The following is a 27,996-nucleotide window of genomic DNA, read 5'->3' on the forward strand; positions in this document are numbered from 1 at the left end:
TCTATTCATCCCCTTCGTCAATCGTTCCCTATCGCCGCACGTGCGAAACACCCACTTCTCTCTGCTTGCCTCCTCCCGATGTGCGCGTGTGGAGTAATGGAAAAACCGATACGAACGTCCGAGCGCCAGCGATCTCTCGCCGGTGACCACCACTGATCCCGCGGCGGCGATCCCCGTCATCCACCGCCCGGTAGAGAACCCCGCGCCGGTTTTTCCGTTCGGATCGCCGGCGCGTTTCCGAGTCATCGAGCGAGCTCCCGTCGGCGGGAGCTGCTGCGGTGCGAGCGCGCCGCCTCCGTTCGGCCTCTCTCGTCTTCGCTCCGCGGCTCGATTCCGTCGACACCGCGAGCTCCGCCGCCATGCGCGCGCTGCATTCCTTCTCTCGTCTCCTTCTCTAGTCGCTCCGTCGCTCGGTTTGCATCTGAGCTTTGGGATCCGAAGAGGAGGAGTGTCTCCGCCGACATGTCGGACTGGTTCACCTCCAAGCTCAAAGCCGCCGAGAGCATTCTTCAGAAGGTAAATGCCTCTCACTTCGGCCGGAAGCGGATTTGCGTGCTCCGTTTTGGTTTATCGCTGCGCCGGATGGCTTGATCTTCCTCGATCTGGCTCGAATTTTGACTCTCGAGTCGAGTCAATGCAGTTCCAGATCTCTCCCGATTGATGTTCATGTCTTGCTCTTTCCTCATTCCCGTACTTCGGTTGTTGAATTTACCTGGTTTCGTTTGGTTGTGCTCCACTATCGTCTTGCCTTAGAATGTGAATTGTTCTTTCTTCAAACTGAATTTTAGTTGTTGATCTGGTGATCAGATCGATCAGCAAGCAGCCGAGTCGCTCCGTAAGGACGAGAGGCCTCAATCGGATGGTCTAGGCGTGGATGCTCCGGCGAGGAGTGGAGGCTCAGTGCCTTTGAAGGATCAATTGAAGAAGAAATCGCCGGATAGCAGCGACCATGGAGGTAGATTGTTTAGTGATTTCAGCAATAGCGTGACTAGCCGCCATGAAAGTAATAAGGGGATTGCGAGCGCTTCAAGCCCGAAACCCGGTCCAACGCCTAACTCCGATGTTACCGACGGCGACTGGACCGAGTTATTGAGTACACATAATCCGCCATCGGCCTCCCCTGGGAAACGTAGCAATGGGTTGCCTGGGGGGGTTGTCGGCGGTAAGAATAACTACAGGAGGCAGGGGAGCTTCGGTTCTAATTCTATGTCGACGGAGCTGAAGAGGAACCAGAAGACCAGTAATACTGTTGCGAAAGTATCTAGGAGATCGGGCGTTCTTAGGGACAACAAGTTGAATGGGAAACCCGGCGATGGGGAAGACTCTGGGTTATCTGATTCTGCAGGCATGAGAATGACTTCAGATGTTAATTCAGCAAATAATGGGAAGTTCGTCGGGCAACAAGCTTTGGATAAGAACATTGCAAAAGGAAATACGATGCTTAAACCGGCCCTTGAGGAAAGTATGGAGAATGTTAGGCAGTTGAATGTTGTCCCCCTTCAGGAGAATGTCTCTCGTTTAGTAGATGGCAGTGGTTCCACAGTACTACCAATCGGTGCTGTTGATGCTGCTTCTCAATTGAAGGTAGGATTTAATAAAGATGGTCATGGGGTACAGGGCACTTTGGGCACTTCTCTTCCTAGAGATCTTGATGCTGGTTCGGCCTCAGAGACTACATCTGGTTCAGCATCTGATTCTGAGAGTGAAGATGAACGGGAAAGAGAGGAGAGAAGAAAAACAAGGGAGAAGATTCTCGCTGAGAAAGCAGCAGCTAAGGCTGTTGAGGCCATTAGAGAACGTGAGAATATGGTTGCAAGGTTGGAGGGAGAGAAGCAGAGTTTGGAGAAAATAATCGAAGAAAGAGCAAAGCAACAAGTGAAAGAGGTATATCTTCTGCTGGCTATATTATCCATATAGTTATGGATTTGTTGCTGCTGCTGAAATTGTTTTAATCCATGTCTTCTATATTATCTGCATATGATTGCTTTTACAATCTTTTCCTGTAATTGGGGGGACATGTTTTCTTTGATATGGAAGTTACTGATTTTGTTTCCGACTCCTTTCAATTATTGAATGAACAGACTCAGCCCAAGTTCCACTGATCTTTGCAATCAAGTCTTGTTAGCTGGTTTGAACTCACCAAACTTTTGTGCTTGAATGAGAGAAAAATGCACCATTATCGTTTGCCAGTTCGTATCAATTTTCTCCTAGCTTTGGACTGCACATACTGAACTCGTTCTAAAACACACAAGCTGAGAAAAAAGAAAAGAGTATCAAAGAATTCGATACAGTGCCCAACGATGTAACTATATGCAAATAGTGCTGATTTCCTAATGATTTGTCGAAGGATCATTTATGCACATGCTTGGCTAACCATCCAAGTACACAACATTTTTCATCGGTTTTTTTACCCATTCTGGCAAAACATATGTTGCTGTAGCAATTTTTTCAGCAGTGACTGGCTATGTTTGCAATAGAAAGGAAAATTGGGAAGAATGAAAATTGAGGTGGAAAGTTGAAAATTATTTAAATTTTTTTTTAGAAGATTGTAAAGGGGAACTTAAAAATTTGTGGCATTTTCATCCCATTTTCTCTTCCGCTAGAGTTTCTAAACATAGGCTAAAGTTTCGGTTTCAAGGTCCTCTAGCTAATGATATCTGATTCTCTGGCAGGTCTAGTATCTCTAAGTTTCTATTTTATCAGTCCCTGCTATTTTCTGACTCTAACTATAGGTTAAGACACTTAAGCTTTATCTTGATGCAGGCTTCGGAGCTGCAGACAACAATGATTGAGACTATGGAAGCTGTAGAGGTGGAAAAGCAGAAACACAATAATACTAGAATGGAGGCCCTTGCTCGGTTAGCTAAACTGGAGGTACTAAAGATTAATTAGGTGCATTTCCTCAAAAAATTCCATTCTCAATCTTTGTCTGGTTAATAGCAAAAGTTTTGCAGGAGTAAATGCCTTATTAATTTGTTGTTTCTAGGTAGATATTTTGGTTCTATTGTTACTGAAGTTGAAATGGGTTTTGCAGACAGCAAATGCTGACCTAGCCAAATCTCTTGCAACTGGACAATGGAATCTTGAAGTAGAGGTATCGTGTTGTTCAAGTTGATTTAGTTAACCGAATTTCTTTCTTCTAAGTCTATAGACAATTGACTTAGTTTGCTCATGTAGTTGGAGCAACGTCTTTTTTCTATTGTAGATCTTGGTCGGCGGTACTTGATCTGGATGAATTAATGCAATTGTTCTTTGCTGTGTTGATGCATAACTCTGCTTGTTTATTGATGGTCCGGTTCAAGTAAATTTAATTGGACAGCTATTCTTGATAGATGAACATTCAACAGTAGATATCTCTGTTATAAAGTAAAATGTGGTATGATGGATAGTACCCGTATAGGCAACTCAAATTAATTGTTCCATAAACTCGAGGAAATATGAAAATTCTTATGCAATTTTAAATGTTAATATGTGTAACTTTTTGAAGATTTTAAGTGGGGCTTGGGCATTCTACCAAAAAAACGAAGTTTTGGTCATGAAATAAGAGTCAAATTTGAACCACTAAAGGTATAGGTCACTCCGGATAGATACATTATGTCCGATAAAGGGAAAGTTTCCTGTTCTAGTCGGTTGAAGCCATTGTCTGTCGGTTATTAGAAACATAAGCAGGACATGGAGATACTTGAGAGAGCAGTGACTCAACTGTTGGAGTGGAAATCTGAATTGGAGATGCTAGGGTCCTCTATAAACTCATTGTTTGGTCTCCATAGTGGTTGAACTCTTACTACACTTTTCTCATTGACCAGGTGAAGAGGGTGGCCGAACTTCGGCAACAAATTGAGTTAAAAGAAGTAGCCCACGAGGGTATGTTGTCTGCAAAATTCTTGTATGGTCCCGCTGTTCATAAGCCCATTGAATCTGAACTGTTTAAACACGTGGGACCCATGTGATCCAATGGTTGACATCCACTGGGCTCACGTGCACCTAGTTCACACGAGTATTGCACATGTCATCTAGGCTTGGATCTCAAATTCATTAATCGTGTTTTCCTGTTTTGCATTTACTGGTCCATCTGATCAAATGGTTATCTGACCATTGCTCGTGTGAACTAATTTAGTGCTGGTGAGATATTTGTTTGAAGAGAGATGGACACAATTCCACTTTCATGTTTGAAGCATTATGTGTCTGATTGGCTTTTTGGTTAGAAAGGTATGTTTAGCACATAGACATGCATTAGTTCGGTGGAGCTACATTTAGAGAAGGTTTATTTATAGACTCAGGGTTGTGGCAGGGGATCCTCAAGTAATCTTAGCTCCACATGGGACTTATAGTCAGAAGCAGCTTGACGAGTTGTACAGACATTTTTGCACTTAAGTTACAATTTTATGAGATATATAATTGAAGCCATCAGTTCCATAGTTTTGAGATATCGCCTGGATTTGCTATATTCGGCAAACACCTGTTTTCCTTGCCTCGGAGTGGGTTGCATAGCTCTCTCTCTCTCTCTCTCTCTCTCTCTCTCTCAGAGAAATGCCTGTCCTTGCATATGTACACCATTTAATCCTATGGTTTCACACTACTAAATCTGCCCCTCTTTTACTGCAGAACTAAGGAGGAGGATCTCCAACAGCCATCAAACAGGAACCTCTGTAAAGCAGGTGAGCCATATGGATTAATGATTTGGGGTGCAAGGCCTGCAAGTACTTACAGCTGTCTGCTTTCCTTATCATTTTACACTGATTTTGGCTTAAATCTTGAGCTTGCTTACTGATTTGCTTACACAGTTAGCCTCCACGAAGGCATTGGAAGTTGAACGAGAGCTACTTGAGGCAGAGTGTGCTTTTCTTGCTGACAAAATTGAGAAGTTGGAGGAAAAGGTTAGCTTTCTTGGATGGTTTGGTTAAAATATAAAGCATATTCCGCAAATTCTTTACAATTCACATCTGGCAGTCTAAATGCTATGGACTTAGGACTTACCTAAGAAAGACACGGGAGAGATGTCAAAAGAGGAAGTAGGTCCGCTACATGTTTTGGAAGTTGTCAGTCATCATGTAATGCGCTCGAGTAATTTTCGGAAGTCCTAATGGAATGACAGTATAGTTGGTCTCTGGGGAGAAATTATTCTTTTTCAAAGAATAAGGGATGCAATGCACATCCCATGGTCCGAATGGTCATGCACAAGCCATACTCTCCCCCACACCTAAAACATCTCATTTAGTTGGATTGAATGCCCGATGGTTCAGAATTGTGTTATTCCGTAAAATAATCATATAAGTAATTGTCCCATGCATGGCCATTTGTATCCTCCCAGTTTTCATGCTTGGCAGCTGTGAATCAAATGTTTAAGTATCGGTCTTTTGTCACATCCAGGCCAAGAGTATTGAAGCAAACATTGAAATGACAAGGAAGGAAATGGAGGAGCCAACGGAAGTAGAACTTGAGCTGAAGCGACGGCTGGGTCAGCTAACTGACCATCTAATTCAGAAACAAGCCCAGGTTTGTTCAAACATCCTAAACAGTTAAAGCGATGAAGATGGTCATAATGGTACCAGTCTATGCCTGAATGTGGTATTCTCGCTTCTAAATTACTGCTTGGCTAATCGATGTGTAGTATGTCGGACTTCGGAGAGAAATACATAGCTCATTGCACATACACTGGAGAAGATCCTTATGCTTTTCTAGATGGAAAAAGTTTCACCCATCCATCAGACTCTGAAGGGATGATATTCCACAGTATGTCGCATGGAAATTTACTTGAGTAAAGGGAAACATAAATTACGAACGAAAGTTGATGCTTTCACTAGCTCTTTGTTTATTTAACCCAGCTTTGACTGACTGCTATATATTTGGCGAGCTTGTGGCTCTTTAAATGAATGACCAAAAACAAATCTGCTCCAAAGTTAGGTTACTTAGAAAATTACCACGCCTATTTAATTAGTTTTTTTTTTTTTTACAAGGCCTATTTAATTAGTTTTTTTTTTGGTAAGGAGGCCTATTTAATTAGTTCAGTTGGGTAAAAATGCTAAAGCACGTAAGCCAATCTGTCAGCCAAACTTTTGCCTCATCATGCAGAAATTCATTAGGTTAGTGTGTGTTAAGGAACTTGTTTGCTGAAATTGATTCGTTGGCCTGGCTTACTGAACTTCTATGTTATAACAGGTCGAAGCTTTATCCTCGGAAAAGGCTACTCTCGTTTTCAGGATTGAGGTACCTTACCATCTAGGAGCCTATATTTCTCACGTCACAATTAGTCGATTAGATTGAGGTTTTTCTAAGATCAGTGCTTTTGTGTCCACAGACGGTCTCGAGGATGCTTGACGAGGGCCATTCGACTATTAACGTGGACAACTTCTCCGGCGTTCCCTTGAAGGACATAGAGTCGGGGACCTGGGAGCTTTTCAATTCGAGGACGAGGCCCTCGCTGGAAGACAAAATCCGGTCAGGGAGGGAGCAACTGCACCTGCTGCTCCGGCAGCTGGACGCCATTTTCTTGGCCGGTTCTGTGTTCCTGAAGAGGAACCCCACAGCCAAAATCTGGTCTCTCGTTTACGTCGTGTGCCTCCACCTGTGGGTGTTCTACATCTTCACGTCCCACACACAGCCGACGCCCGACGCCCGATCTGGCGCCGTCATGTCCTTGGAAAACATGAACAGCTCAGGCGTGTGATTCGGTGAGCGCACGACGTTTCTGATGATTATTTGACACATCTTTGCCTCAGCATTTTAGAGGCGCATTGCTTTATGACTGGTTTCTGGGCCATGCTTATGCAATTTTTCTTTCTGGCCTTTAATAAACGAAATACGAGAGAAATGTATGTATATTTTAGATCTCACAAAGTATAGAGTGACCGATGTAGCTGCGGAAAGTTTCCGCATCCCCCTTTAATTTTTGTTCTCTCGCTCGTAATTTCTGCCCCCAAAATCGAACCTCGCAATTTCTTTTGGGCAAGCGGTTTTGCAATTAGACAAGTCCATGGGCCTAACGGGCCAATCGTATGTGGATGGGCTTCCGAGATTGGGCCCATTGGGCTTGGCTTAATAAGAAAATTTTCAAAACTGGTCGGACTTGTACTAGAAAGCCCGTCGACCTAAGCTGACTTCTTGTTACGGATTTCAAACGTGTTTTGTGGGAAAAGTAACAAAAAAGTCCTAAACCTATTATATTGATATTAATTCGATTATAAATCTTTCAATTGGACAAATTTGATCCAAAATCTTTTTACATTTGTGCAAATTTAGTCCATCCAATTAATTTAGGCCGGAAATCGTTGACGTGGACGCCGGCCGTCTTATATGACATGACTGACACTAACATGGACATTTTAAAATAATTTTTTGAATTTTTTTTTATTTTTTCTTTTATTTTCCCTTTTTCTTTTTTTCTTTCCTTCCTCTTCCCTCCGCTAGTCTCCACGATGACCAACGAAGGCCGCTAGCGGCTAGCAAAGGCAAGGGCCGAGACGCCTTGTACTAGAAAGCCCGTCGACCTAAGCTGACTTCTTGTTATGGATTTCAAACGTGTTTTGTGGGAAAAGTAACAAAAAAGTCCTAAACCTATTATATTGATATTAATTCGATTATAAATCTTTCAATTGGACAAATTTGATCCAAAACCTTTTTACATTTGTGCAAATTTAGTCCATCCAATTAATTTAGGCCGGAAATCGTTGACGTGGACGCCGGCCGTCTTATATGACATGACTGACACTAACATGGACATTTTAAAATAATTTTTTGAATTTTTTTTTATTTTTTCTTTTATTTTCCCTTTTTCTTTTTTTCTTTCCTTTTTTTTTTTCTTTCCTTCCTCTTCCCTCCGCTAGTCTCCACGATGACCAACGAAGGCCGCTAGCGGCTAGCAAAGGCAAGGGCCGAGACGCCCTGGCTAGCCACAGGAGAGGCCAGCCCTTGGCGAGGGCTAGACGAGACTGCCTCTTGCCAGGTCCGGCGAGGGGACCATCGCCCAGCCCTTGCCAAAGGCCGATACGCCCTCGTCGGCCTCCGGATCTAGCAAGGGACGACCTCGTTTAGCCCCCGCCAAGGGTTGGCCTCTCCTGTGGCCACAAGGGCTTGCCGATCGCCGGCGGCCTCCGCTGGTCATCATGGAGACTAGCGAAGGGAAGAGGAACGAAAGAAAAGAAAAGGGAAAATAAAAGAAAATTTTAATAATAAAATTCAAAAAAATATTTTAAAATGTCCACGTCAGCGCCGGCCGTGCCATGTAGGACAGCCGGCGTTCACGTCAATGATTTTCGGCCTAAATTGGCTAAATGGATTGAATCGGTACAAATGTAAAAATGTTTAGGATTAAATTGGTCTAATTGAAAGGTTTATGATTGAATTAGTACCAATTCAATAGGTTTATGACTTTCTTGGTACTTTACCCTGTGTTTTGTATATGGATGGGCTTCGGGCTTGATCTTGGGCCTAGCCCCACGAGTTGGGCCTTAGAATTTCATGTGGCCAGTTCAAGTCTGTCTACTGGATAGGGCTTTGGTTGAGATTGAGAGAGGCCACTAGCCCCACCATACCCCAAATCACCCATTCCTTAGTAGTGCTTGCTCAAGGGAAATTACTAAGAAAGTCATAAACTAATTGTGCTTTTAGCAATTTAGTTTTAAGTTGTTCAATTTGGTCAATTTTTTTTGAGTCCGACAATCTGGCCAATTTAGTCATAAATATTTTAACAATTTGTTAATGAAGTTCATCTGGTCAATTTTGGTCGGAAATCGCTGGCGTGAACGCCGGTCGTCCTATGTGGTATAGCAGACACCGATGTTAATGATTTTTGGAAAAAATTTAAAATTTTTTTGAATTTTCTCCCTTTCTTTTTTTTTTTCTTTCCTTTTCTTTTTGTGAATGGTCGGCGAGATCACCCTCGCCCGTCACAAGCGAGGGTCGGCCTCACCTAGGTGAGGGCGAGCATCAGCAATGGCCCCTCTGGCTAGGCCGACCCTAGTCGGGCCTCACTTGGGCAAGGGTGAGGCGAGGCTCTCACCTCCCACTCGATTAGGCAACGCCCAACGAGGCCACCCTGGCCTGGGCGAGGCCACATTGCCTTGGCGAGGGTCGGCCTTGCCTGATTTGGCAAGGGGGCCTTTGTCGGTGCTTGCTCTCGCCTAGCCACTAAAGATGGCCAGTGATCGAAAAATGAAAAGAAAAAAGAAAAAAAATTATAAAAATTGTCCACGTCAACAACGGCCGTGCCACGTAGGATTGGCATCCATATCAGAGATTTCCAGCCAAAATTTGGCGAATCGATTTTATTGGCAAATTATCGAAAGGTTCTCAATTGACCAAATTAAAAGGTTTATAATTGAATTAGCAATAGTGCAATAGGTCTATGACTCTCTAAGTACTTTCTCTGTTCGCTAGGTGTAAAGGGCAGAGAATAGAAAATTGATATGTTGAGAGATACAATAAATTTTTGATTTGTTAGTAAACATATCGCACGTTTTTGAATTTCTTGGCGAAAGCCACATCACTTATTATGCATATGTTTTGCAAAATTGAATTATTTGAAAAACACTTTCCATAAAATGATCTTTTGTATCGTTTATAAAAATGAATAAACGGAAAATATTATCTTCCTCAACAAAAGTGTTTAGACATAAAATATTATTGATAATGAAAATATTTTTTTTGCTAATTATTTTAGTTAGGCTCCATCTGTTTTGTGGAAAATGAATAATTTGGAAAATATTTTTCAAAAAATATCACTTATATCACTTGAAATAATTAGTTAATGAAAAATGCTTACATTATCAACAACACTTTATATCTTAAACTTTCCTGAACAATGAAAATATTTTCCTTTATTCATTTTTGTAAGCGACATATACAATCATTTTTAGAAAAATATTTTTCGAATCATTCATTTTACGCAATACAAACGGGACCGAGTATCTTAATTTTATAAATAATTTTAGTAAATCTAGAATCACTCGCCCTACCATCATGTCATAATGGAGCAATTCCAACCAAAATAGAATCCTAAAACGTTAGGATCAACTATCTTCACATCTTCACCTTTCCATGGTTGCAGCCATATGTTTGACGTTCCTTCAGGTTTTGGCTAATCAAGAAACCTAAATATACTGACCATAATTGCAGTTGGCCAGAAGAGAATTGATCATAATTTTGCCACACGTGATGGTAACAAATTTGTTAGGCCAACATGACCCCGACAGATGATACAGAAAAGTAGCCAACGTGAATCTATTGGAGTTGGCGGGAGCCAGAACTAGCGACAAAAGAGATTAGTGTGAACAATCTTGGACCATAAAGAGTGAGAAAGAAAATCGATCAGACGAACTTGAGTAAGTAAGTCGAGATGATGGACATTGCTAAAAGTCCGCTTTGTTTTACTACAGACATCAAACATCGATCAGATGAATGCAAGTACCTCAAATCTCTGCAAAGATGGATATCACTACTCCAAGAATTCATCATGCTAACCCATCTTCAGTCTCGCCGCTTCTGCCCGATTTTCTCTATACCTTGCAAGGATGGTAAATGCCTTCAGAACAGTGCATTTATGCACGGGAAAGTATATCCCCTAGGCAATTAAAGCACTGTAGTTGCATTCAAATCTCAGCTGTTGAACTAGTTTGCAAGCTTGCACTTAGCTAGCATAGAAGGCGCTACATCGAAGACATCCAAACTTCAGAATTACTCAACATCCATCAAGCCAGACTAAATGTCATGACAGTGATACTTGATATCAAAACTTCTAGAACCTTCTGCTGCTCTGCAAACTAACATGCTGAACTTTGGATATCACTAGATTTTAGCTCTCTATATTAACGTTGTATTCATCTGCTTCTCAATTTTTGCGGTGGTTTTGAACTAAAACATGTATAGGTAAAGGAGGACGAGGCTATGCAGAGAAGCATTACTACATGACACAGTATTATGAACATCACCCTAACAATTGACGAATGATATAGCTGTACAATTGTTACCATTTTCCACTGGCTCTTACGAAGAACAAATAAGCTAAGCATGTGAAATCAAGATGTGTGACAAATGTGCAGTAAGAGCAGAGTGGTAAACAAAAGGATAAAAGAAGTTTTCCTCTTACAGTAATGGAGCAAAAAATTGAAACATAAATAATTAAAAAAACCATACATAAACAAAGCCTCTGTTAGAAAAGCACAATAAGAATATGTGGCTATAAAAGGAGTCACCTTGCAGACATTACCGACAATACCCGTACAGAGAAATGGATTAGCGGAATAGAGAAACGCATGATTAACCGAGTTGCATCCTTTGTCCAGAGCAATCATTTATATGTATGAACATACGGTATCAAGAGCGATCAACAGACATGCAGATAGAAATTGTCTGAAAATACAATGCATCGAAAGAGCGAGTTACAACACATCTTATGAGCTAATCTACGTGATACTTTGTAGCCTCACCAGTTCACACCCTCATCAGGAAGACTCCGACTGTACAAAGGAAACTCAAAGAGAAAGCTTGTTTTGACCCATAGAGGCAGGTTCCCATAAACTGATGGAGGAAGCAGAATGAGAGGGCTGAAAAGAAACAGATTTAAACAAGTTAGTTATCTTTCCCAAATCAATCTCAAAGTGAGGAAAGTGAAGAGTCCAACCTAGTTGTTCTTTTGTATGTCCTGTATGAAGCCGCATTGCCATATTTCTTGTCCGCCGATTCCTGTTCTCATTTAATTCAAAGAATAGTTAAAAAAAACTGAAAGACCCAAAATGAATGTTCATTAAATGAAAGGCGAGAACCAGACCTCGAGTAAAGGAATGCCACTGACAAACAGAAGCAACAATGTGAGGAAGATTGGGCCGAAAATTACAAGCCACTCAGAACCTTCAAGTACAGGGGTAGAAGCCACAAAGATTCCCCACCATAGTAAAATCTGGATAAAATAATTCATATAAAGCAAAATGCATGACGGATCTAAATCAAAAGTTAAAACAAGTTAACAAATCTTATATGAAAATCACTGCAATATTTTGTGCTTAGTTACAACTTACAATAGGAATTTCTTTATGGTAATAGCAGGACTCACCTCTCCAAAATAGTTTGGGTGCCGAGAATAACTCCAGAGTCCAATATTGCACCACTTCCCTCGATTTTCAGCAGAATTCTTGAAGTTCAATTTCTGCTGGTCAGCTACTGCTTCGACCAAAAAACCCAGAAACCACATAATCCACCCCACTACGTCCTGAGCTTGGAGAGGTGGATCTCTGTTGCTCGCATTGACCACAGTTACTGGTAAACTAACTGTCCAAACCCATACAGCCTGTGATAAATGGACACCAAATCAACATCCCAATACTTGTTGTTAAATGCTAACTTGCATCTTTTAAAAATCATAGACCAACTTAAATATGAAGCTGGGAAACCTGGAAAATCCAGAAAACCGCCAATTTCCCCAAATTGCTGCGCATCTCATCAAAACGCCTGTCTTCCCCCCACTTTAGAATTCTGATGTAATTCAACACCATGTTTATAAAAGGAATAAAGTACAAACCCAGGCTGTACTCTACAGGAAAACGGTATTTGTTTTGAACCAACAACCCATGCACTGGCATTGAAAGAATAAGAGAACCATATGTTTTGATGGGAGAACAAAATCATATGAAAACATTAAGTACATTTATTGGTGCCAACATAGAGCTGCGGGCTCACATGTAATATCCCATGGAGGCAGAGCCTACCAGTTCAGCCATTCCACTAGATTTGTAAAGCATTTATCCAGGGATTTAATATGTTCAATGAGTGAATTCTCCATGATACAAGAAAGCAAGTATTTAGGCCTCATAAGAGTGCTTTTGCAACAATCAAATTGTAGATTCACAACTAGCAGTGTACTTACAAGTCCGTTTTTTGTCTTGATTATGCAAAAGAAGAGAGCACATCATAAAGAGTAAATCATGCAAGAACACTCTTTCTCTCCCAAGTGCAGTGTTCTTGTCTAGATGCCCCTAGCTTTACTATCAATTCGAAAGATCTATAAGTAAATGAAAGTTGCATTTTCCTTTGTTCTACCAGATTCATACCTCATTAGCAGAAAGAGACCCAGTCGGAGACCCCAGATTACTACAAGAATTGTCAGTACCACCTGAAATTACATTGTCACCAGCATCGTAAGATTCAGTAAAAATTGCAGCCACATTGTTGAGCAAAAACTCTCAAATTTAGTACTGGTAAACCTAAAATCCAAATACCTAAAATTCCTAACAATAAGTAGCAAAGGAATTATTTAAGGAGGGCAAACAGACAGAATTCCATTAAGTACTGAACATCGTTAAAGGGCTTGCAGTTGCAACAGCACAAAGCCAGGCAACCTCAGCAAACAAATATCTACTGAAAAACATGGCTCCAGAAATGCAGATAATATTTAAGAAGCATCCTCAGCTCGTCTTATCTGGTCCTTCTCTCGTCAAGTTACTCCTAAAATGGAGTTCATCCACATCAGTCCCAAAGTTCCATTTCATATCTTGAAGATCGCTGCCAAACAGCTTCATCAACATCAAGGTCCTCCCAATTATAACTACCAGGTTAGGATTGCAAAATGTGTACTTCATATGTAGTTAATCATTCGTGACAACAGCCGACCAAAAAAAAAAAAATCATTCATGACAACCTCCTTCTGATTTCATCACCCTCAGCATGTGCGTTTTAAGGTTACTTTTACTTCAAGGCTAGTTGTATTCAAGAAGGCAAGTTTTAAGACTGATTCTTGTCAAGCAGGGAATTGGCAGGTTGCATGCAGGTCCTTTATGCTATCTGAATTATCTACTGATAATCGAGGCTTTCGCGACATGGCCAAAGAGAGTCTTGAAATCAACCTGAGTTTCATGACACACTACTGTGATAAAGGAACTGTATCCTAGTGACTACAGTCATGACTCATACATGTTTTCGACGATTTTCGATGTCGATGTTAGGAGAGACAGAGAGAGCATCGGCTGCATGATCATCAAGAGATGGAGAAAGTACCTGTCTGAAATGCCATGTCCCCTTGAGAATCAGTGTCAACAGAGCAATGATGACAAAATTGGTGCTTCCTGAAACCAACAAAAACAAACACATTCACTAGTCATCCAGTGTATAACTCTCTCTCACACGCGTCCGAATCAGCATCCATCGAGCTATAAAAGTCCAAATAAGCAAGACTGGTTGCTCAGCTCGAGGTCTAATCCTATCGAAACAGAAAGCATCAACCGCCATTTGCTCTGCCGATGTAACAGTAACTAATCACAAATTCCATAACAATGCAATCACTGTTACTTCTCATTCGCCGCTCAAAGAAGAACAGCCAACCTCACATCACTCGTTTTCCCTAATAATTCCCTCGAAAGTCTCGCGCCAGTTCACTAACTATTCCGAATCAGCATCCATCGAGCTATTAACGTCAAAACAAACGAGACCGGTCGCTCAGCTCGAGGTCTAATCCTATCAAAACAGAAAGCACTATTCCGAATCAGCATCCATCGAGCTATTAACGTTAAAACAAACGAGACTGGTCGCTCAGCTCGAGGTCTAATCCTATCGAAACAGAAAGCATCAACCACCATTGCTCCGCCGATGCAACAGTAACTAATCACGAATTCCATGACAATGCAATCACAGTCACTTCTTGTCGTCCTACTAATTTTCGTCGCAGTTTTCACGCCAGTTCTCTTAACTATTCTACAAACAACAGATCCTGCTCAACATCCGACGACGGAGAAGAGAGCGCGGGGGGCGATCGATCACTGACCGGCGAAATCGGTGACCTTATCGAACTTGAGGAGAGCGGTGACGACGAAGAACAGCGACTGGTACAACACCTGCGCCAAAGCAACAATCCGCAATCAGAGCGATGCCGGACGTCGGAGGAGCAAACGCCGGCGGGCATACAGAGAGAGACAGAGAGACAGAGAGAGGGAGGTGTTACGGTGACGATGGCGGTGAGAGCGAGGAAATGAGAGTCGAGAACGGCGGCCATGGCGACGGAGCTCCAGCTCCGAGAGCGTCGCCGGCGCGCTCTCTCTCGATCGAATCTCTGGACGTTTGAATTTCGCAGACGCTCTCCGTTATCCAACCGCCTTCTCCGCTCCCCGTAGAATATATATATGTATGTACGAGTACGGAAGAGACTCCCGCTCGTTATGGTAGAAAGAAAGGTTTCGTGCCTCTCATCTCCGCCGTTCATAATCCGAAGATCAATCACGCTAAAATTTGCTCCAGTGGTCACCCTTCCTACTTAAGAAGCGGGAGGCGGGGGAGTTTGATACTCTACCTTTTTTGTGAGTCAGGGATGGAGACGTTTAGTTTTAGATGTAGGTCTCGACTCCAAAAAGCAAGGCAAAAGTCTAAGAATGAGTCGAGAGTTTAGAGTATGGCAGACAAGAAAATAAAATATCCGAAGATCCATGGTCGGCGAGCCCGTTAAGGTAACTCTACTGAGAGGTGGGCAGTCAAGAAATCTCTCCACACATGGCGTAATCGAACTCATGGCTTCGAAATTGGCGACCATTTTTACCCGGGTGAGTATTTGTTATTGCTCACGAGTCGCCATTAAAGAAGGATGAGAGATGCGAGCGACATGGATTATCGCTTCATGCATCACTATAGGGATAGTTACCAAATCCATCTTTTAACCTGTTGTACAAACGGATATCAATTCAATCTTAAAATTTTCAATTTTGCTAATGCAAGGCTAAACATTTTATTTATTTATTTATGAAATTCTAATTTAATCCTTCCGGCCAATTATAGCTCGAAATTATTCGCATGGCGTCTAATCATCATTGGCCATTTGACGTGACATGGAGACAACTTCACTTGAAACTGCGTCTTATGTGAACCGCCATGTCGATAATTTCCGGTGACAAATTGACCGAAATGACCATATTAAAATTTTGCGCAAAGCTTCAAGACCGCCTCAGCAAAATTAAAAGATTTAAGACTTAATCGGTATACTGTACGTGCAATAAGTTTGAAACCGAATTGGTAAATTTCCCCCGATATGGTAAGAGAATGTCATTCCTTGTATCAAATGTCCGGTTTGAAAGATGGTGCTTTGGTTTGTCTCGTTACACCTTGCTTGCGGGCTTGTGGTTGGGATTGGTGGACGGGTGCTTGCATGCGTGGCCCATTGTACACTCCAGCTTGAACTCACAAGACTATTCTCAGCAAGGACCAACAAATACGTGGTCCTCGCTCGTTCCTGTAAAGTTCATGGAAATTTGCCCACTTTTTTTTGTCTTCCTGTTCTCTCACACGCCATGTACGTTCACACCCAGAATCACAAAAATTAAAGGAAGGAAAGAAGAAAACGCAAAGTCATGTTCATAAGTATGACCCACAGAAACAAGTCCAGATCTCGTAAGAATTGGGGTTATGTATTGACACGTTAAAATAAGAAAATGCATATATGAAGTCCGCCTTATAGGAGGAACCTTAACAAGTCTTTGAAAGGCTACATTTAAGTTGTCGTCCAGATTTCGAGATCACCGGGATGTTAAACTTCTAAAGAGTAATCCATTTCCTTAGGAAGATAAAGATACGGGGGAAATTTTGAGAACGAGGTGTGCGGATACCGACACGTTGAAATAAGGAACGCATTTGTGAAGCCCGCCCCATCTTTGAACTTACTGCTCATCTGATGAAACAAACCGAGTCTAGCCTCCTAATTGTATTGCATCATTGTTATGTGAAAACGGCCACCTCTCTTCCTTTCGCTGGATGATTGATCAGCTCACACGCTCGTTGCAAGATTCTCTAACATCGGCACCACCGTGCGACAAGCATCTGCACTGCCGTGCGCTCGAACTCGTGCACCATCAGGTGCAAATAACCATGTTGGCCCAACCGCCGGGGTTTCGATGGGCGTCTTATCCGGTCCGTGAGAGTAGCGAGATATTTCGCGGACTTTACAGTTCACCTATCAAAAATGGAAATTCGCATTCATTTAAAGAAAAAGAAAAAGAAAATCTTGCACAAAGGCATGCTACTTGCTCTTCTGATCACATCAGCTATAGAGAAAAAATGCTTTTCTAGTAAACTCCACGAGTGATCATGTGATGAGCTATTTTCATTTGACAGGCAAAAAGGAAAGAATTTGATTACACAACAAGAAATTATATCTGTACAAAGAATTTCACAAACTTGTGGAAGGCAGCAAAACTAAGACAGTGAAAGAGAAAATCACAATTGCCAAATCGCCGTGCATCGGACTGACCATCCCCAGAAGTTCGATCTTCATGTAGTTTCCCGATAATGGAGAAATTGCCTCCAAAATGAAATGGGATGTGCCAACATCGTTCAATTCATGATTCTGCTACTTCGACCAGACACCTCATCTAACAAATTGGACACTGTCACGCTCATTGCTCATCAGTGGACTTGCCTCGGGATTGCGGCGCTAGTTATGGGCTTCTGCAGGGGCTTCAGCGCAGCCATGATCTCGGCAAACGTTGGTCTCAACTTTGGATCTCTACAAATGTCCAAATCCAAACATCAGGCACTGACTACCAATATGACTACGACTGCAAAAGCATGAGCTTCATTATTTCATGTAACTGAAGCTTCAGCCTCATGCTACAGTTCGATTATCTTAAAAGTTCTTATTATGTGATTCTAGTGATTTGGACATAGTCTAACCAAAATTAACCGTGAAAAGGAAGGAACCGTTATACCAGAGGGACAGTGGGAAAGGCCTTGTTTTTCCATTTGGGGATGGGGAAGGAGGAGGGGGAAAGGAAAAGTGCAAATTTTTCCTCAGTAAAAGTTGAACCTCGATGATTAAAACCGCTGTATGTTCTTAGGGAAATGGACTATACACGGTTTCCAAAAATAAATTCTCCAAAACATACTCACGTTTGCCAGCAGTTTTTGATGATATCCGCGATGGCAGGGTCCATGTCATCCGGAATCTCGAGCCGACGGTGCTGAAAGCCAACAGCGCCAACGACTTGCATAGGATTCATTCCTCCCCAAGGTTGTTTAAGCGTAGACAACTCCCATAATATGACCCCGAAGCTAAAGACATCACACCTGAGTGTCATGTCACAGATTTAGACAGGTTTCATCAGTCACAAACGAATGGGATGACCAGAAACAAAAAAAAGGGAGCAAATATTTGTAAGGTAAACAAACGAGGTACTTTTCATCTGAAGGTTCATTTCTCAGCACCTCTGGAGCCATCCACTCTGCCTGAAGAGTGATAGTATATTAGTCATACAAATAACTGGAAGGAGCATAGTAATGTACCATAGAGAACTTGCATATGAAATGTTTCTGAAGCTTTCACATTCTGGCTGGACGAGACAGAAATGAAGGCAGAAAGTATGAAGAGCGCCACTCAGCAGGTAATAAGACTAATTGAGAAGTTCTTGAAGGGTAACGACCTACATGGTCACCTAGAAATATGGTTTGCAAGATGTATGCATGTTCATGTGTTTAGCAGTAAACACTTGAGAACTCACAGCAAGCAGTAAGATTGATGACATGGAAACATGTAAATTCAGTCTTTACTGATTAACTTGGATCTCCACATTGCCCCTAGTAATGACAAATCATTTTCTTTATCCTTAATGAAAAAGAAAGTGATTATGATGTTGCAGATGCTTCAAGATTGCCACCAAGGACTACCAAATAAAGAAATACTGTGTCCTGGGCTACTTCTCAAGCAGTATGTTAAAATCCTTCAAAAAGAAAACATCTCTAAATTTTCATAGAGCAAAAAAGAGTTTTTATTTTGATAGAAAAAGGTGATCAAATCGATTCATCAAAGAAATTCACTAAGGGTCACCATCACAGTTATATTGATGGGTGAACACTGCATTATTGAGGTGAACATGACTAGTTGAAACATATGGACAGGTTATAGGATCTCAAGGACAAGAACGAAAGACAAAGACAAGTACGAAACATCAAGAAAAATAATGTCAAATGCCAAGCCAAGAGTAAATATAACTAAAGTCGTTGACACTGCTTACCGTTCCAGCAGCGGACCTAGATGAGAGGTATGTGCTATGCTTCATCCGAGATAATCCAAAATCGCAAACCTAAAGGATAATGGAAACTCTAGTCATTTATGTAATAGAAACATGATTCACTGTTTGCTTGTAATGAGAAAAATAAGTCACCTTCACGACCCAATTTCTATCAACAAGCAGGTTGGGGGACTTCAAGTCGCGGTGTACTATAACTGGATTACAGTTATGCAAATAATTCATTCCCCGGGCCTGAAAATTATTTGTGAAGATACATTATGTCCAGGTAATTCAAGTGAAATTAGACTGCTCGCTGAGTTTTAATTAAGGACGAGAGTGATGAAATCATACCGCATCAAGGGCCATCCTTAACCTCCTTCGCTCGTCTAATTGATTGTTAGGCCGGTGAATCAACCTATATAAACTTCCTCTGCAGGGAAAAATCCTGGTTTAATCCCCTAAGCATAATGATCTTGAAGAGTCAACAACAGAGTAACGCTAATAAAAACATGAAAACAACTAAGGATACTTCTTAAATTTGGAATGTTTCCCAGAGGCAAAACACTACTAGAACAAACTTCAAGTGGGATCTTAAAGAAATGGTGCGCGTAGAAATGAAGGACATTAATATAAACTAAAACCTAATATACTAAAAGCTCAATGACCAGGTCTCGGAAATCCCTTTCTTTACAAACTGGATACGAAAATAACATAATAGGCCAAACACATATCCAATCCCAAGTCATGTAGCATCTTGTTTTGTGAACAAATTAAAACAAATCGTCAGATAAATGAGTTTGTGACGTCTAAAACTGACAGATTCAAGTAACCACTATAAGCAACGCGTGTTGTCGGTCCTTTTGGTGTAGCTGGTCACTTCTGCTCAACGAGGAAATGGAGAATCACTTGTCTAATCACTGCTACAGATCCAGTATAAGAATTTTCAGAAGATCTTACTTGAATCATAAATTGAAACAGGAAGAATTGCAACGTACCTCTGAAGAAACTCTGAAATAATTGATAGATTTGGAGGACGAGTTACAGCTCCCATGAAAAGAACGACATTCGGATGCCTAACTTTCTTCATTATCCGGACCTTGCAATTCAGAAACAAAGTTTAAATAGTTTATTATGCCAGTAGCAGTCCTGAAAATTACAAAGTAGGCAAACAATAACAGTAATGTGCAAAATAAGGCAACATCAGCAATAGCCAGCCTCATTTTCTGATTCAGAGAATGCAGGGTCGTTGGCAAGCACCACTATACTGAGATCCATGCATCTTCCTCTCATACTTATTCTATCGATCACGGTCAAGCTTCCATATTTGGGCTCAACCCTCTTGCTTTCGCAGTGGTGGTCTACCTTTTAACTCTAATCGTCATTGTGAAATTCATATTATTTGGTGGCTTTGACCCAATGTTTTACTTTTATTTTTCTTAAAGACAAATCATCTCACAGCTGATTTAACCCAAATACAAGAGAGCAGTTCTTGACAGTTTCACTTCACATCTTAAAACCATTTATGGTCTTGCTGTAGATATGCTGGTGAAGTGAGGCTGCTTTTTCCTGGTGTAAATAGTAATTGTGTCTTCTTCTTCAATGAATATGGAATATGTATCAACTTTATCTACATTTTCTTACTAATTTTGCTTCATCTACTTCTAATCTAAATTATCTGTCGAATTTCTTAATATATTAGTTATCCTATCAAAAATAGGTGATCAAATATCTGTACAAAAGTTAGCTCCTCTTGTTATGTGGATTGGTCCACCTTTATTTGAGCCGTCCAAGATTCTTTTTCGCAATACTTCTTCAATGGTTGACCAAATGATCCTAAGCATTTAATGCTTCATTCTGTACCAAATTAGGGCATATAGTATTGCATGGACATTGGTCATGTTTGCTAGTTAACCATTTTCATTCAGCGAATGTTGAGTTTGCGAGAAGCGGAAGCAGAAGCAGTACAATAAGCAGCAGTAACAGAACTAGTACCTCACTTTTGAACTCTTCAAGCAAGTCACCAGAAATATCCTGGTCTAGGAACCTCTTAACTGCAACTTCCTACATTTAACCAGTAGAGAAGACCATAAGTTTTCTTTAAGTTTGAAAATGCACTAAGCTCAATTTAGAGGAAAGAAATCAAAGCAATAGAGAAGCATTACGTAGTGCTGTTAGCTATCCCAGATCAAAGAAGTGAAAGAAAACATATATGCAGCACACTGACAGATAATTTGGGAGGAAAAAGATGAAAGATCCAAATATTCCAAAGCCGAGACCCTATTTTAGTATATAGGAGACTAACCAGAGATATAAATGCAGAAAAATCCTAATCCTTCAATCCACAGAATGTATTTGCAGGATTTGTTGCAATTGTGAAATTGTTCATGTTGAAAAAGATATATGGAACATATTGGATACCTTCAAATTGAAGCAGAAGAAATAAATAGTGAAGTGAATGCCATCTAAACCCCAAACAGTAAACAAGCTCAATTTGGTGCAAACCCAATCTTAAAAAGCAGAAAAAAATACACCTTATGCATAAGTAGTTTCAGCTAGTTTACTAGTTTTATTAAAAGTAACTCGATCAAGGATGCATTAGGATTACAAGACTCAATTTATGCATCATATTCAATTATATTCTACATGTAACTCCCATAACCTGATCTTCAAGAGCCAGTGCTCTAGTATGATCCACTATGACTACATCTATACAGAAATGATATGCCACGTGTCAGACTAAAGTGAAGCCAAATTAGAAACAAGAAAGGGATCAAAGAAAGCCCGATAACAGATGATCTAATAACAACTTTGATGTTAAACTCAGCCGTTCAATATATAAGTTCATGCACATGATGCATCTGCAATAGATGCGCCTCAGTTAGAACCTCAGTAGCTGCATCATTGCCCCAAGAATAGAGACAAAGTTACAAGACAAATCTTAAGGCTTCTCACAAGAAACAAATGAGACCACAATGATAGTAGATACTTAAAAAGAAAAAGAAAGTGTTTCAGAAGACTAACAGTTCCATGCCATTCCCCACGGTATACCTCCCCATAGGATCCTGTAAAACAAAGAATGTAAACCTAACCAACTTCATCCAATTTGATGTGTACCAACTGAAATTAGAGAACTAAAATCACCACAAAGTTATTGATACAGTTTGCTAGTCCGTACCTAGTCCTATACGCTCTCCCAAGGAGATCTCCTCCCATTGAATCTCGCACTCCGCAACATCATCAAGGGCAATATCTGATTTTGCGCTATCATTACCAGTTGATCTGTCAGAAACCCTCTCACCTTCTGAATTTACTCCCGCAGCATCACTCTCCCGATTAGCACTCCCTCGTGGCTCGGACCCACCAGAATCTGGATCTCCATCACTTTTCACCCCCGCTTCATATTGCTTATTGACAGCCGCAGTAGTTGCCACCACGGCTGCAGCTGTTGCCGTGGCGGCAGCTGCAACAGGAATTTCAAGATTCGAGTCCGTATTCGACTTTGCAGCAGCAACTACCATGGACGACGCCACCACTGCAGCAGCTGCTGCTGCCGCTGCCGCTACAGGGACATTTTTCACATATACCGGCGGAGTGGCATCATATTGAGACAAAATCAATTGCCCAGTTGCTTCCCGCGGTTCTAATAAAGGGTTGAATCCTAAACCTTCTACAGGTTTAGGTTGCTCTGATGGACCCCAAGGGAGTGTTGCTTTTAAATGCGGTTTATAGGGGGGCAAAGGAGGCAAAAGGCAAGGTGCACTTCTATCATCCTGACCCTTAGTATCTTGAATTCCAACCTGATGGCTCTTTTCATCCTTATTTCCTATCAGAGGCTTGTCCCCAGCTGGTGACTTGGTCTCAGCAGTTGATGCATCTAACTGCCCAGGATAAATTTCACTAAACAAGTTCGGTGGAGCAACGACACCGCTTTCAAGTAATACATTGTGAAGCTTCTGAGCTAACTGCGGGTTCTCTTTGGCAGCATCAATCATGTATTCTGAAACATCTTTTACTTTCATCCTGCGAACAGCAGGTGAGCTCACACCTTCCGTCCATGAAGGAGATCTTGCATGCGTGTAAGGGTAATTAGGCCTTCCCGGGATCTCTCTGGCCCCCAACTTATTTAAACTGGATTGATTTTTCAGGTCTTCCGAGCATTTCTTGCCTCCTTCTTTCACCATGATTGGCCTAGTTAGATTCACACCAGCCAGTACTTCACCTTCATTAATGGACTCATTTCCTGAAGTAGCACTGGTTATGAACCTAGATCTCTTGTCAGGTGTCCCAAATTCTAACTGCTCTTCATACGAACTGGTAACTCCGCTACTAGAAGAGGCAGCATGTGATGAATCTCCTGACATAGGGCTGACCGATAAGTATGATTCATCAAATTCTGCATGTGACCCCGTTGCATCAGATGGTATGAGAGTGCCTGGATCAGCCATGAGGTCAACTATGTACTCCCTGAGAATCAATTATCAATAGCGTTTTAAACAGGTTACACATCCATACTTGATATGAAGAAAAGGACCTCGTATAGATCCTTTTAATCAATCTAACATGCTATAACATGCAATTCACAATTTAAAAATGCAAACGACTTTAAACGTGCAGAGAACATGCACATGATAGAGTCAGGATACAACACATATTTTTCTATGCAGAGCAAAGCAAGAAGTAAAAGCATCAGCTAACATTCTTGCATCAGCATAAATATGAATAGTACACATCAATTACCTTCCATCATCAAGCTTTACAAAGTTAATTGCTACATCATCTGAACCTGTATACTGCTGCCCCTTCACTAACCGGCATCGGATGCCTACACTGTCAGCCAAAACCTGTGCAGGTGTTTCAAGCAATTCATACAAGTTTGAGAAGTCGAAATAAACATAAGCAATTCCAAATGGAAATTATCTACAGTCGCCAAAAAATGGCATAAAAGACTTCACACGATATAAAATTCAAGGGAAGAAACAGAATACAAATGGGCAGAACATTAACATACTTCAGGCCAAAATGTACCATACAGGCACTTTGGTATGCAACAGTTTAATCAAAATAATTACAAACAAATGCTATAGCTTGTGCAAATCTGATTCTAACCAACAGTAATTTCTCCAGAAAAATTAAAGAAAAATTACTGTAACTATCACAAATTTATATAATCTAGGAAAGAAACGAAACTAATTATTACCATACATTAATAAAAAGACAGAGTGTGTACCTTAAACAACAAAGCACGATGCCGAGCCATCCCGATGGTTAAGGAACCAAGAGGCAAAACCAAACTACCTAGTGTTGATTTCAAACTATAGCCAAGACTTTGCCATGCTCTTAACATGTTCTCTGGATCTGCAACTGGTCCACCCATGTAGTCCGAAACTAAAACAGCTAAGTTTCTCACCAGATTACTCTGTAACAAACCAAGAGAGGCTGATCTTGATCTGACTGCCATCTCTAGGGCTTTCTCTTCCAGTTTTAATAAATTTGAATCTGCAGCTCTGTTGATCAAAACTGCTTCCCAAGCGATATTTTCAGATACAGGTGTTCCTTGCAAATCAACAAGTGAAGGCATTCTCCCTGAGGTTGACGCAGTCAGGACCCCATATAGATCATAAAAACCATCCACGATTTTGTCATCATAGCTAAGAGCATTGTAGTTCTGTTAATCATTGACAAATCTACGGTATGAGATGGGTTAGAAAAGAATAAACCTAACAAAAAAGAAGAAGATGTAAAAGCAGCTAGAGAGCACGATTCTAGATCCATAGAGCACCTTCTAAGGTAATCTAATTTGGTTATTTTCACTACAAGCATCAATCTAATCAGCTAGATTAGTGAAGCAAGAGACAACATAACTTAAGCAGAAAGATAAAGCTCCCAATTTGGGGAAACATCCAGATAGACGGAATTCTTCCAAATAGATTCCACAAGATCACGAGATCTTTGAACTTGTACCATTTTACCAAATAGACGAAGGCTGCTAGTTTCTCCTCGATAACTCTAGATGAAGCACCTCATGTAACTAATGAAATCGAAAAAAACCGGACTAGAGATATTCATAGCGGGTATTGCCTGCCCAGCAAGTTAAGGTTGCATCTGAACACTTACCATAGAATGACTGGGAGATACTAAGGTCATATATCTTTTCAAACTCGGTGCTTAAATTTGAAGAAAGAAAGCCACATTCAGCAGAATAATAGGTAGTTAAGTTCCAGCTAGAAGAGGTAATTCCAACTTCATAATACTATCAACCAACCAACACACTTCAATAGAAACAGACAGAGCCAAAAAAAAATTGTTCCTTCTTTCCAGATATGATTCTCAATTTCATTTGTTTCCGTATATGTATGATAAGGTGGCGCGGATCCTGGGAACTATCAAAGTCCGTATTCAATATGGAATGACTTAGCAACCTCTTCCTACATTCTTAACCTGCCGAGTGGCTTCTAAAAGCTGGCACCAGTCGCACTGGAACTGCACATTTTCACCAATCCTTCCCGTTGCTGCTCATTAGGATTAAAACTATTCTCTAACAGATTCTAGAAGATTACAACTCCCATCTAGGCAACCCCGCCAAAAAAAGAGAAGAAGAAAGAAAATAAGAGAGAGGTTAAGACGAGAATTTATTCTAAAGTAAATTCAAGCTTAGGTCGAAACGTGTCTCAGCACAAGAAAACAACACCATTTTCTTCAGTATCCATGTAATACTCTACATGAATGATTTTGGCTTTCCATTCTATTGATACACACGAACAGAAGTGGAGCAGATTTGGATCATGGATCATTATACAGGAAAGCTCAAGAAAAATTGCTGAAATTGTTATAACTTTCCAGTGACAAATTCTTTTCAGTTGCTCTTGCTAATAGTCAATCAGGTTTGGTTAAATAAGTGCCCTAACACAGAACTTGAAATAACAAACTATTACACAAAAGTCCACATAAAATGCAGTTGTGCATTTTTCCAACCGAAGACGTATTGTGCTTTCCACCGGTTATTTCTCTAGTAGAGGACACTATATGAAAAAGGAGCAAAAGTAAAATGTACATCGTCCATAGCCCAAAACTACTTAGTCAAACATAATTCAATCCTTCTCTTATGATGCCTTCCATTCATTCTTAAGAAGGGGCGAAGATGACAACTTACCCAGTATCTATAAGCAACAACCTCGGCTGGAGTATTATCTGGAGCACAAGATCCCAAACTAATCTGCTTGACAGCCTCAATTTGAACTGCCTCAGGGTCCTCCCTCGCACTCAGCTCCATCGCCAATTGTATTTGATACTCCTCCTCTACATCAGGATCTCTAGAGTTAGACTCCGAATCCTGCAAAGCTGCATCTGGATCATTATTCACTCCGCTGACAATGACAGAATCGGATGGCTCCATTGGCTCTCCCTTATTCACATTCGAAGATGAAGGGGCACCATGTCCGTGCTTACTAGAAACCGAGTGTAACCAAGAAGAAAGCCCTGAAAAGGGTTTGTGGTCGCTTAAATGATACGATCGCGCTTGCGTGAGTCTATCGGGCGACGATACTACGTCGCAGGTCTTACCGCCCATAGATGAACCAAGCTCTTCCCTATCTTCTGTTTGATTCGACATGATGTGGAGCTTCTTGAGAAGGTTCTTCATTGTCTCCTCACCAATCCACGATAAAGAATACTAAAGGAATAGAAGTCCGGCCATAGACATCTCCATTGTCTTGGACCAAGCATGAAATCCCCCAATCACTCAAACCGCAATCCACTCAATACATAAAAATCTACCCCCCAAAGAACAGAGTTGACCTCAGACCAACCCCAACCAATCCAGTGCTCCAAAAGCCATTATCAACCCATACCCAGTAAAGATTTGCCCGATATCAAGAAGCCCAGATGCTTAAACAGGAAGATAACATACCCCCCCCCCCCCCCTCCTTCGCAGACAAGTGAAGATTCGCCCCTGAAGACAATCAAGTCAAACGAAAAAAAAAAAAAAGAGGCACAATCTGCGAGAACTAAAGGAAGTTGAATTCGAGATTACCTTCTGTCAACAATCAAGAAACGAAGCCGCCAAGAGAAGAAGTCCAGAACGAGGCAAATGGGCGCATGGGAAAGAAGGGAAGAGACTACTCAGCGTGGGGAAAAAAGGGGAAGTCGCGAGGCGGGCATAGACAGCGCAGAGGAAGAAGCGCAAGAAGTTAGGGAGAGCAGGGGACTTCGAAAGAACGAAGACCAACAAGCGACCCACTTGAGCTCTCTAAGAGGCACAATGGATTTCACGGTCCCAGAAAAAAAGAGAAGGAAAGAAAAGAAGAAAGGAAAAGTTGAAACTGGTCAGAAAACTCATCTCCTCCCCCCTCTCCCTCTCTCTCCAAAAAAGTCTGCAATTCGACGATAAAAATTGAATCTTTTGTTTACGACCGTCTTCCTAGAGGACTAAACAGCGATTGAATCAGATAAAAGACGGTCGATATATTGAGAACCGTCGTGTTCCCTCGGTTAATTACTGAAGAAAAACCCAAAAGGGGTCCAGAAAAATGCTGTCTTTTTGTCCCAAAAAAACAATAAGAATTCTCTCTCTGATTCTAGGAGGAGGGCTCGCAGTTCGAGAGCAGCGGGGGCGCGGGGGGGCGTGGCTGGGGAATACGTGGTCAAGCTGTGAGCATAAATGGAAAGAGAGAGACCAGTTTCTCAGCGACATATTTTTGCTATTTTTAATGAACTTGTCGTGTGCGTGATTTGGCGTCGAAAGAGTTGGCTTCCCTCGCATTTGCGGGCGTCGTAATTTTAAGCGGCTGCTGTTCGTTGCTTATATTACTCTTCCACGTTTTTGACGATTTGCCTAAAAAATGGAGGAGAAGAAATTTCAGACATGAAGCTAGAATGGCCCGTTTTCTCGAAAAGACGGCTTTGAGTAAACTTTTTCTCGAGTAAGGCCCCGAGCTCACTGACTGGCCAAATCTTCATCGACTGGCTCTCCTACGCAACTCACGTGCTTGGACAGAGCCCGCTTCGGACATTTATTTGAAATTTTTCCCGA

General features: G+C 41.3%; 3 protein-coding genes across 9 annotated transcripts; 1 reads left to right on the forward strand and 2 right to left on the reverse strand.

Annotated features, from left to right (window-relative positions):
- The first annotated feature begins 41 nt into the window (after positions 1 to 41).
- On the forward strand, positions 42 to 6,787 carry LOC115676625 (golgin candidate 2). The gene is made up of 10 exons (XM_030599566.2): positions 42 to 516; positions 808 to 1,884; positions 2,764 to 2,874; positions 3,035 to 3,094; positions 3,807 to 3,864; positions 4,606 to 4,658; positions 4,785 to 4,877; positions 5,371 to 5,496; positions 6,160 to 6,207; positions 6,299 to 6,787. Exons 1-10 carry the CDS (start codon positions 463 to 465, stop codon positions 6,665 to 6,667), a joined length of 2,049 nt encoding a protein of 682 aa, XP_030455426.1. The 5' UTR covers positions 42 to 462; the 3' UTR covers positions 6,668 to 6,787.
- Positions 6,788 to 10,095: 3,308 nt separating this feature from the next.
- On the reverse strand, positions 10,096 to 15,087 carry LOC115676550 (uncharacterized). 2 transcript variants are annotated; one of them, XM_030599505.2, is made up of 10 exons: positions 14,924 to 15,087; positions 14,747 to 14,816; positions 13,984 to 14,051; positions 13,041 to 13,102; positions 12,384 to 12,465; positions 12,047 to 12,280; positions 11,765 to 11,893; positions 11,618 to 11,679; positions 11,424 to 11,540; positions 10,096 to 10,493 (listed from the first exon to the last, which is right to left on the reverse strand). In XM_030599505.2, coding segments are annotated over exons 1-10 (876 nt in total). In that variant the 5' UTR covers positions 14,975 to 15,087; the 3' UTR covers positions 10,096 to 10,492. The 2 variants fall into 2 exon arrangements, with proteins under 2 accessions (XP_030455365.1, XP_030455363.1); XM_030599503.2 differs by having other exon boundaries at positions 10,096 to 10,499.
- A 1,491-nt stretch (positions 15,088 to 16,578) lies between these two features.
- Positions 16,579 to 27,332, reverse strand: LOC115676549 (probable serine/threonine-protein kinase SIS8). Of its 6 annotated transcripts, none has more exons than XR_008818254.1 (15): positions 26,998 to 27,328; positions 26,119 to 26,916; positions 24,196 to 24,633; positions 23,706 to 23,809; positions 22,144 to 23,432; positions 21,990 to 22,030; positions 20,961 to 21,029; positions 19,964 to 20,064; positions 19,320 to 19,398; positions 19,122 to 19,220; positions 18,972 to 19,040; positions 18,137 to 18,186; positions 17,851 to 18,027; positions 17,213 to 17,467; positions 16,579 to 16,915 (listed from the first exon to the last, which is right to left on the reverse strand). XR_008818254.1 is itself a non-coding variant. In XM_030599500.2 (14 exons), the coding sequence occupies exons 2-14, from the start codon at positions 26,605 to 26,607 to the stop codon at positions 17,368 to 17,370; spliced, it is 3,105 nt and encodes a 1,034-aa protein (XP_030455360.1). In that variant the 5' UTR covers positions 26,608 to 26,916; positions 26,998 to 27,328; the 3' UTR covers positions 17,045 to 17,367. The 6 variants fall into 6 exon arrangements, 4 of the variants coding, with proteins under 4 accessions (XP_030455360.1, XP_056175060.1, XP_030455361.1 ...); XR_008818255.1 differs by having other exon boundaries at positions 17,183 to 17,467; XM_030599500.2 differs by lacking the exon at positions 16,579 to 16,915 and having other exon boundaries at positions 17,045 to 17,467.
- Between the last annotated feature and the right edge of the window lie 664 nt (positions 27,333 to 27,996).

Source organism: Syzygium oleosum, unplaced genomic scaffold, assembly GCF_021117445.2.
Source record: "Syzygium oleosum isolate NSW1041296 unplaced genomic scaffold, Sole_v2.1 Sole_v2.17, whole genome shotgun sequence".
In the NCBI taxonomy this organism is placed as follows: Eukaryota; Viridiplantae; Streptophyta; class Magnoliopsida; order Myrtales; family Myrtaceae; genus Syzygium; species Syzygium oleosum.

Excerpts from the sequence above, each read along its gene's own strand:
- LOC115676550 (XM_030599503.2), bottom strand. The coding sequence starts at position 14,974 with ATGGCCGCCGTTCTCGACTCTCATTTCCTCGCTCTCACCGCCATCGTC. Across the intron at positions 12,466-13,040 it reads GGTCTCTTTCTGCTAATGAG|AATTCTAAAGTGGGGGGAAG; the intron begins GTATGAATCTGG and ends GAATTACATCAG. Across the intron at positions 11,680-11,764 it reads GTGGCATTCCTTTACTCGAG|GAATCGGCGGACAAGAAATA; the intron begins GTCTGGTTCTCG and ends AAATGAGAACAG.
- LOC115676549 (XM_030599500.2), bottom strand. The coding sequence starts at position 26,607 with ATGAAGAACCTTCTCAAGAAGCTCCACATCATGTCGAATCAAACAGAA. Across the intron at positions 23,433-23,705 it reads GTAAAGCTTGATGATGGAAG|GGAGTACATAGTTGACCTCA; the intron begins GTAATTGATGTG and ends ATTGATTCTCAG. Across the intron at positions 19,399-19,963 it reads ATTTCAGAGTTTCTTCAGAG|AGGAAGTTTATATAGGTTGA; the intron begins GTACGTTGCAAT and ends TTTTCCCTGCAG.
- LOC115676625 (XM_030599566.2), top strand. The coding sequence starts at position 463 with ATGTCGGACTGGTTCACCTCCAAGCTCAAAGCCGCCGAGAGCATTCTT. Across the intron at positions 4,659-4,784 it reads CAGGAACCTCTGTAAAGCAG|TTAGCCTCCACGAAGGCATT; the intron begins GTGAGCCATATG and ends TTGCTTACACAG. Across the intron at positions 6,208-6,298 it reads CTCTCGTTTTCAGGATTGAG|ACGGTCTCGAGGATGCTTGA; the intron begins GTACCTTACCAT and ends TTGTGTCCACAG.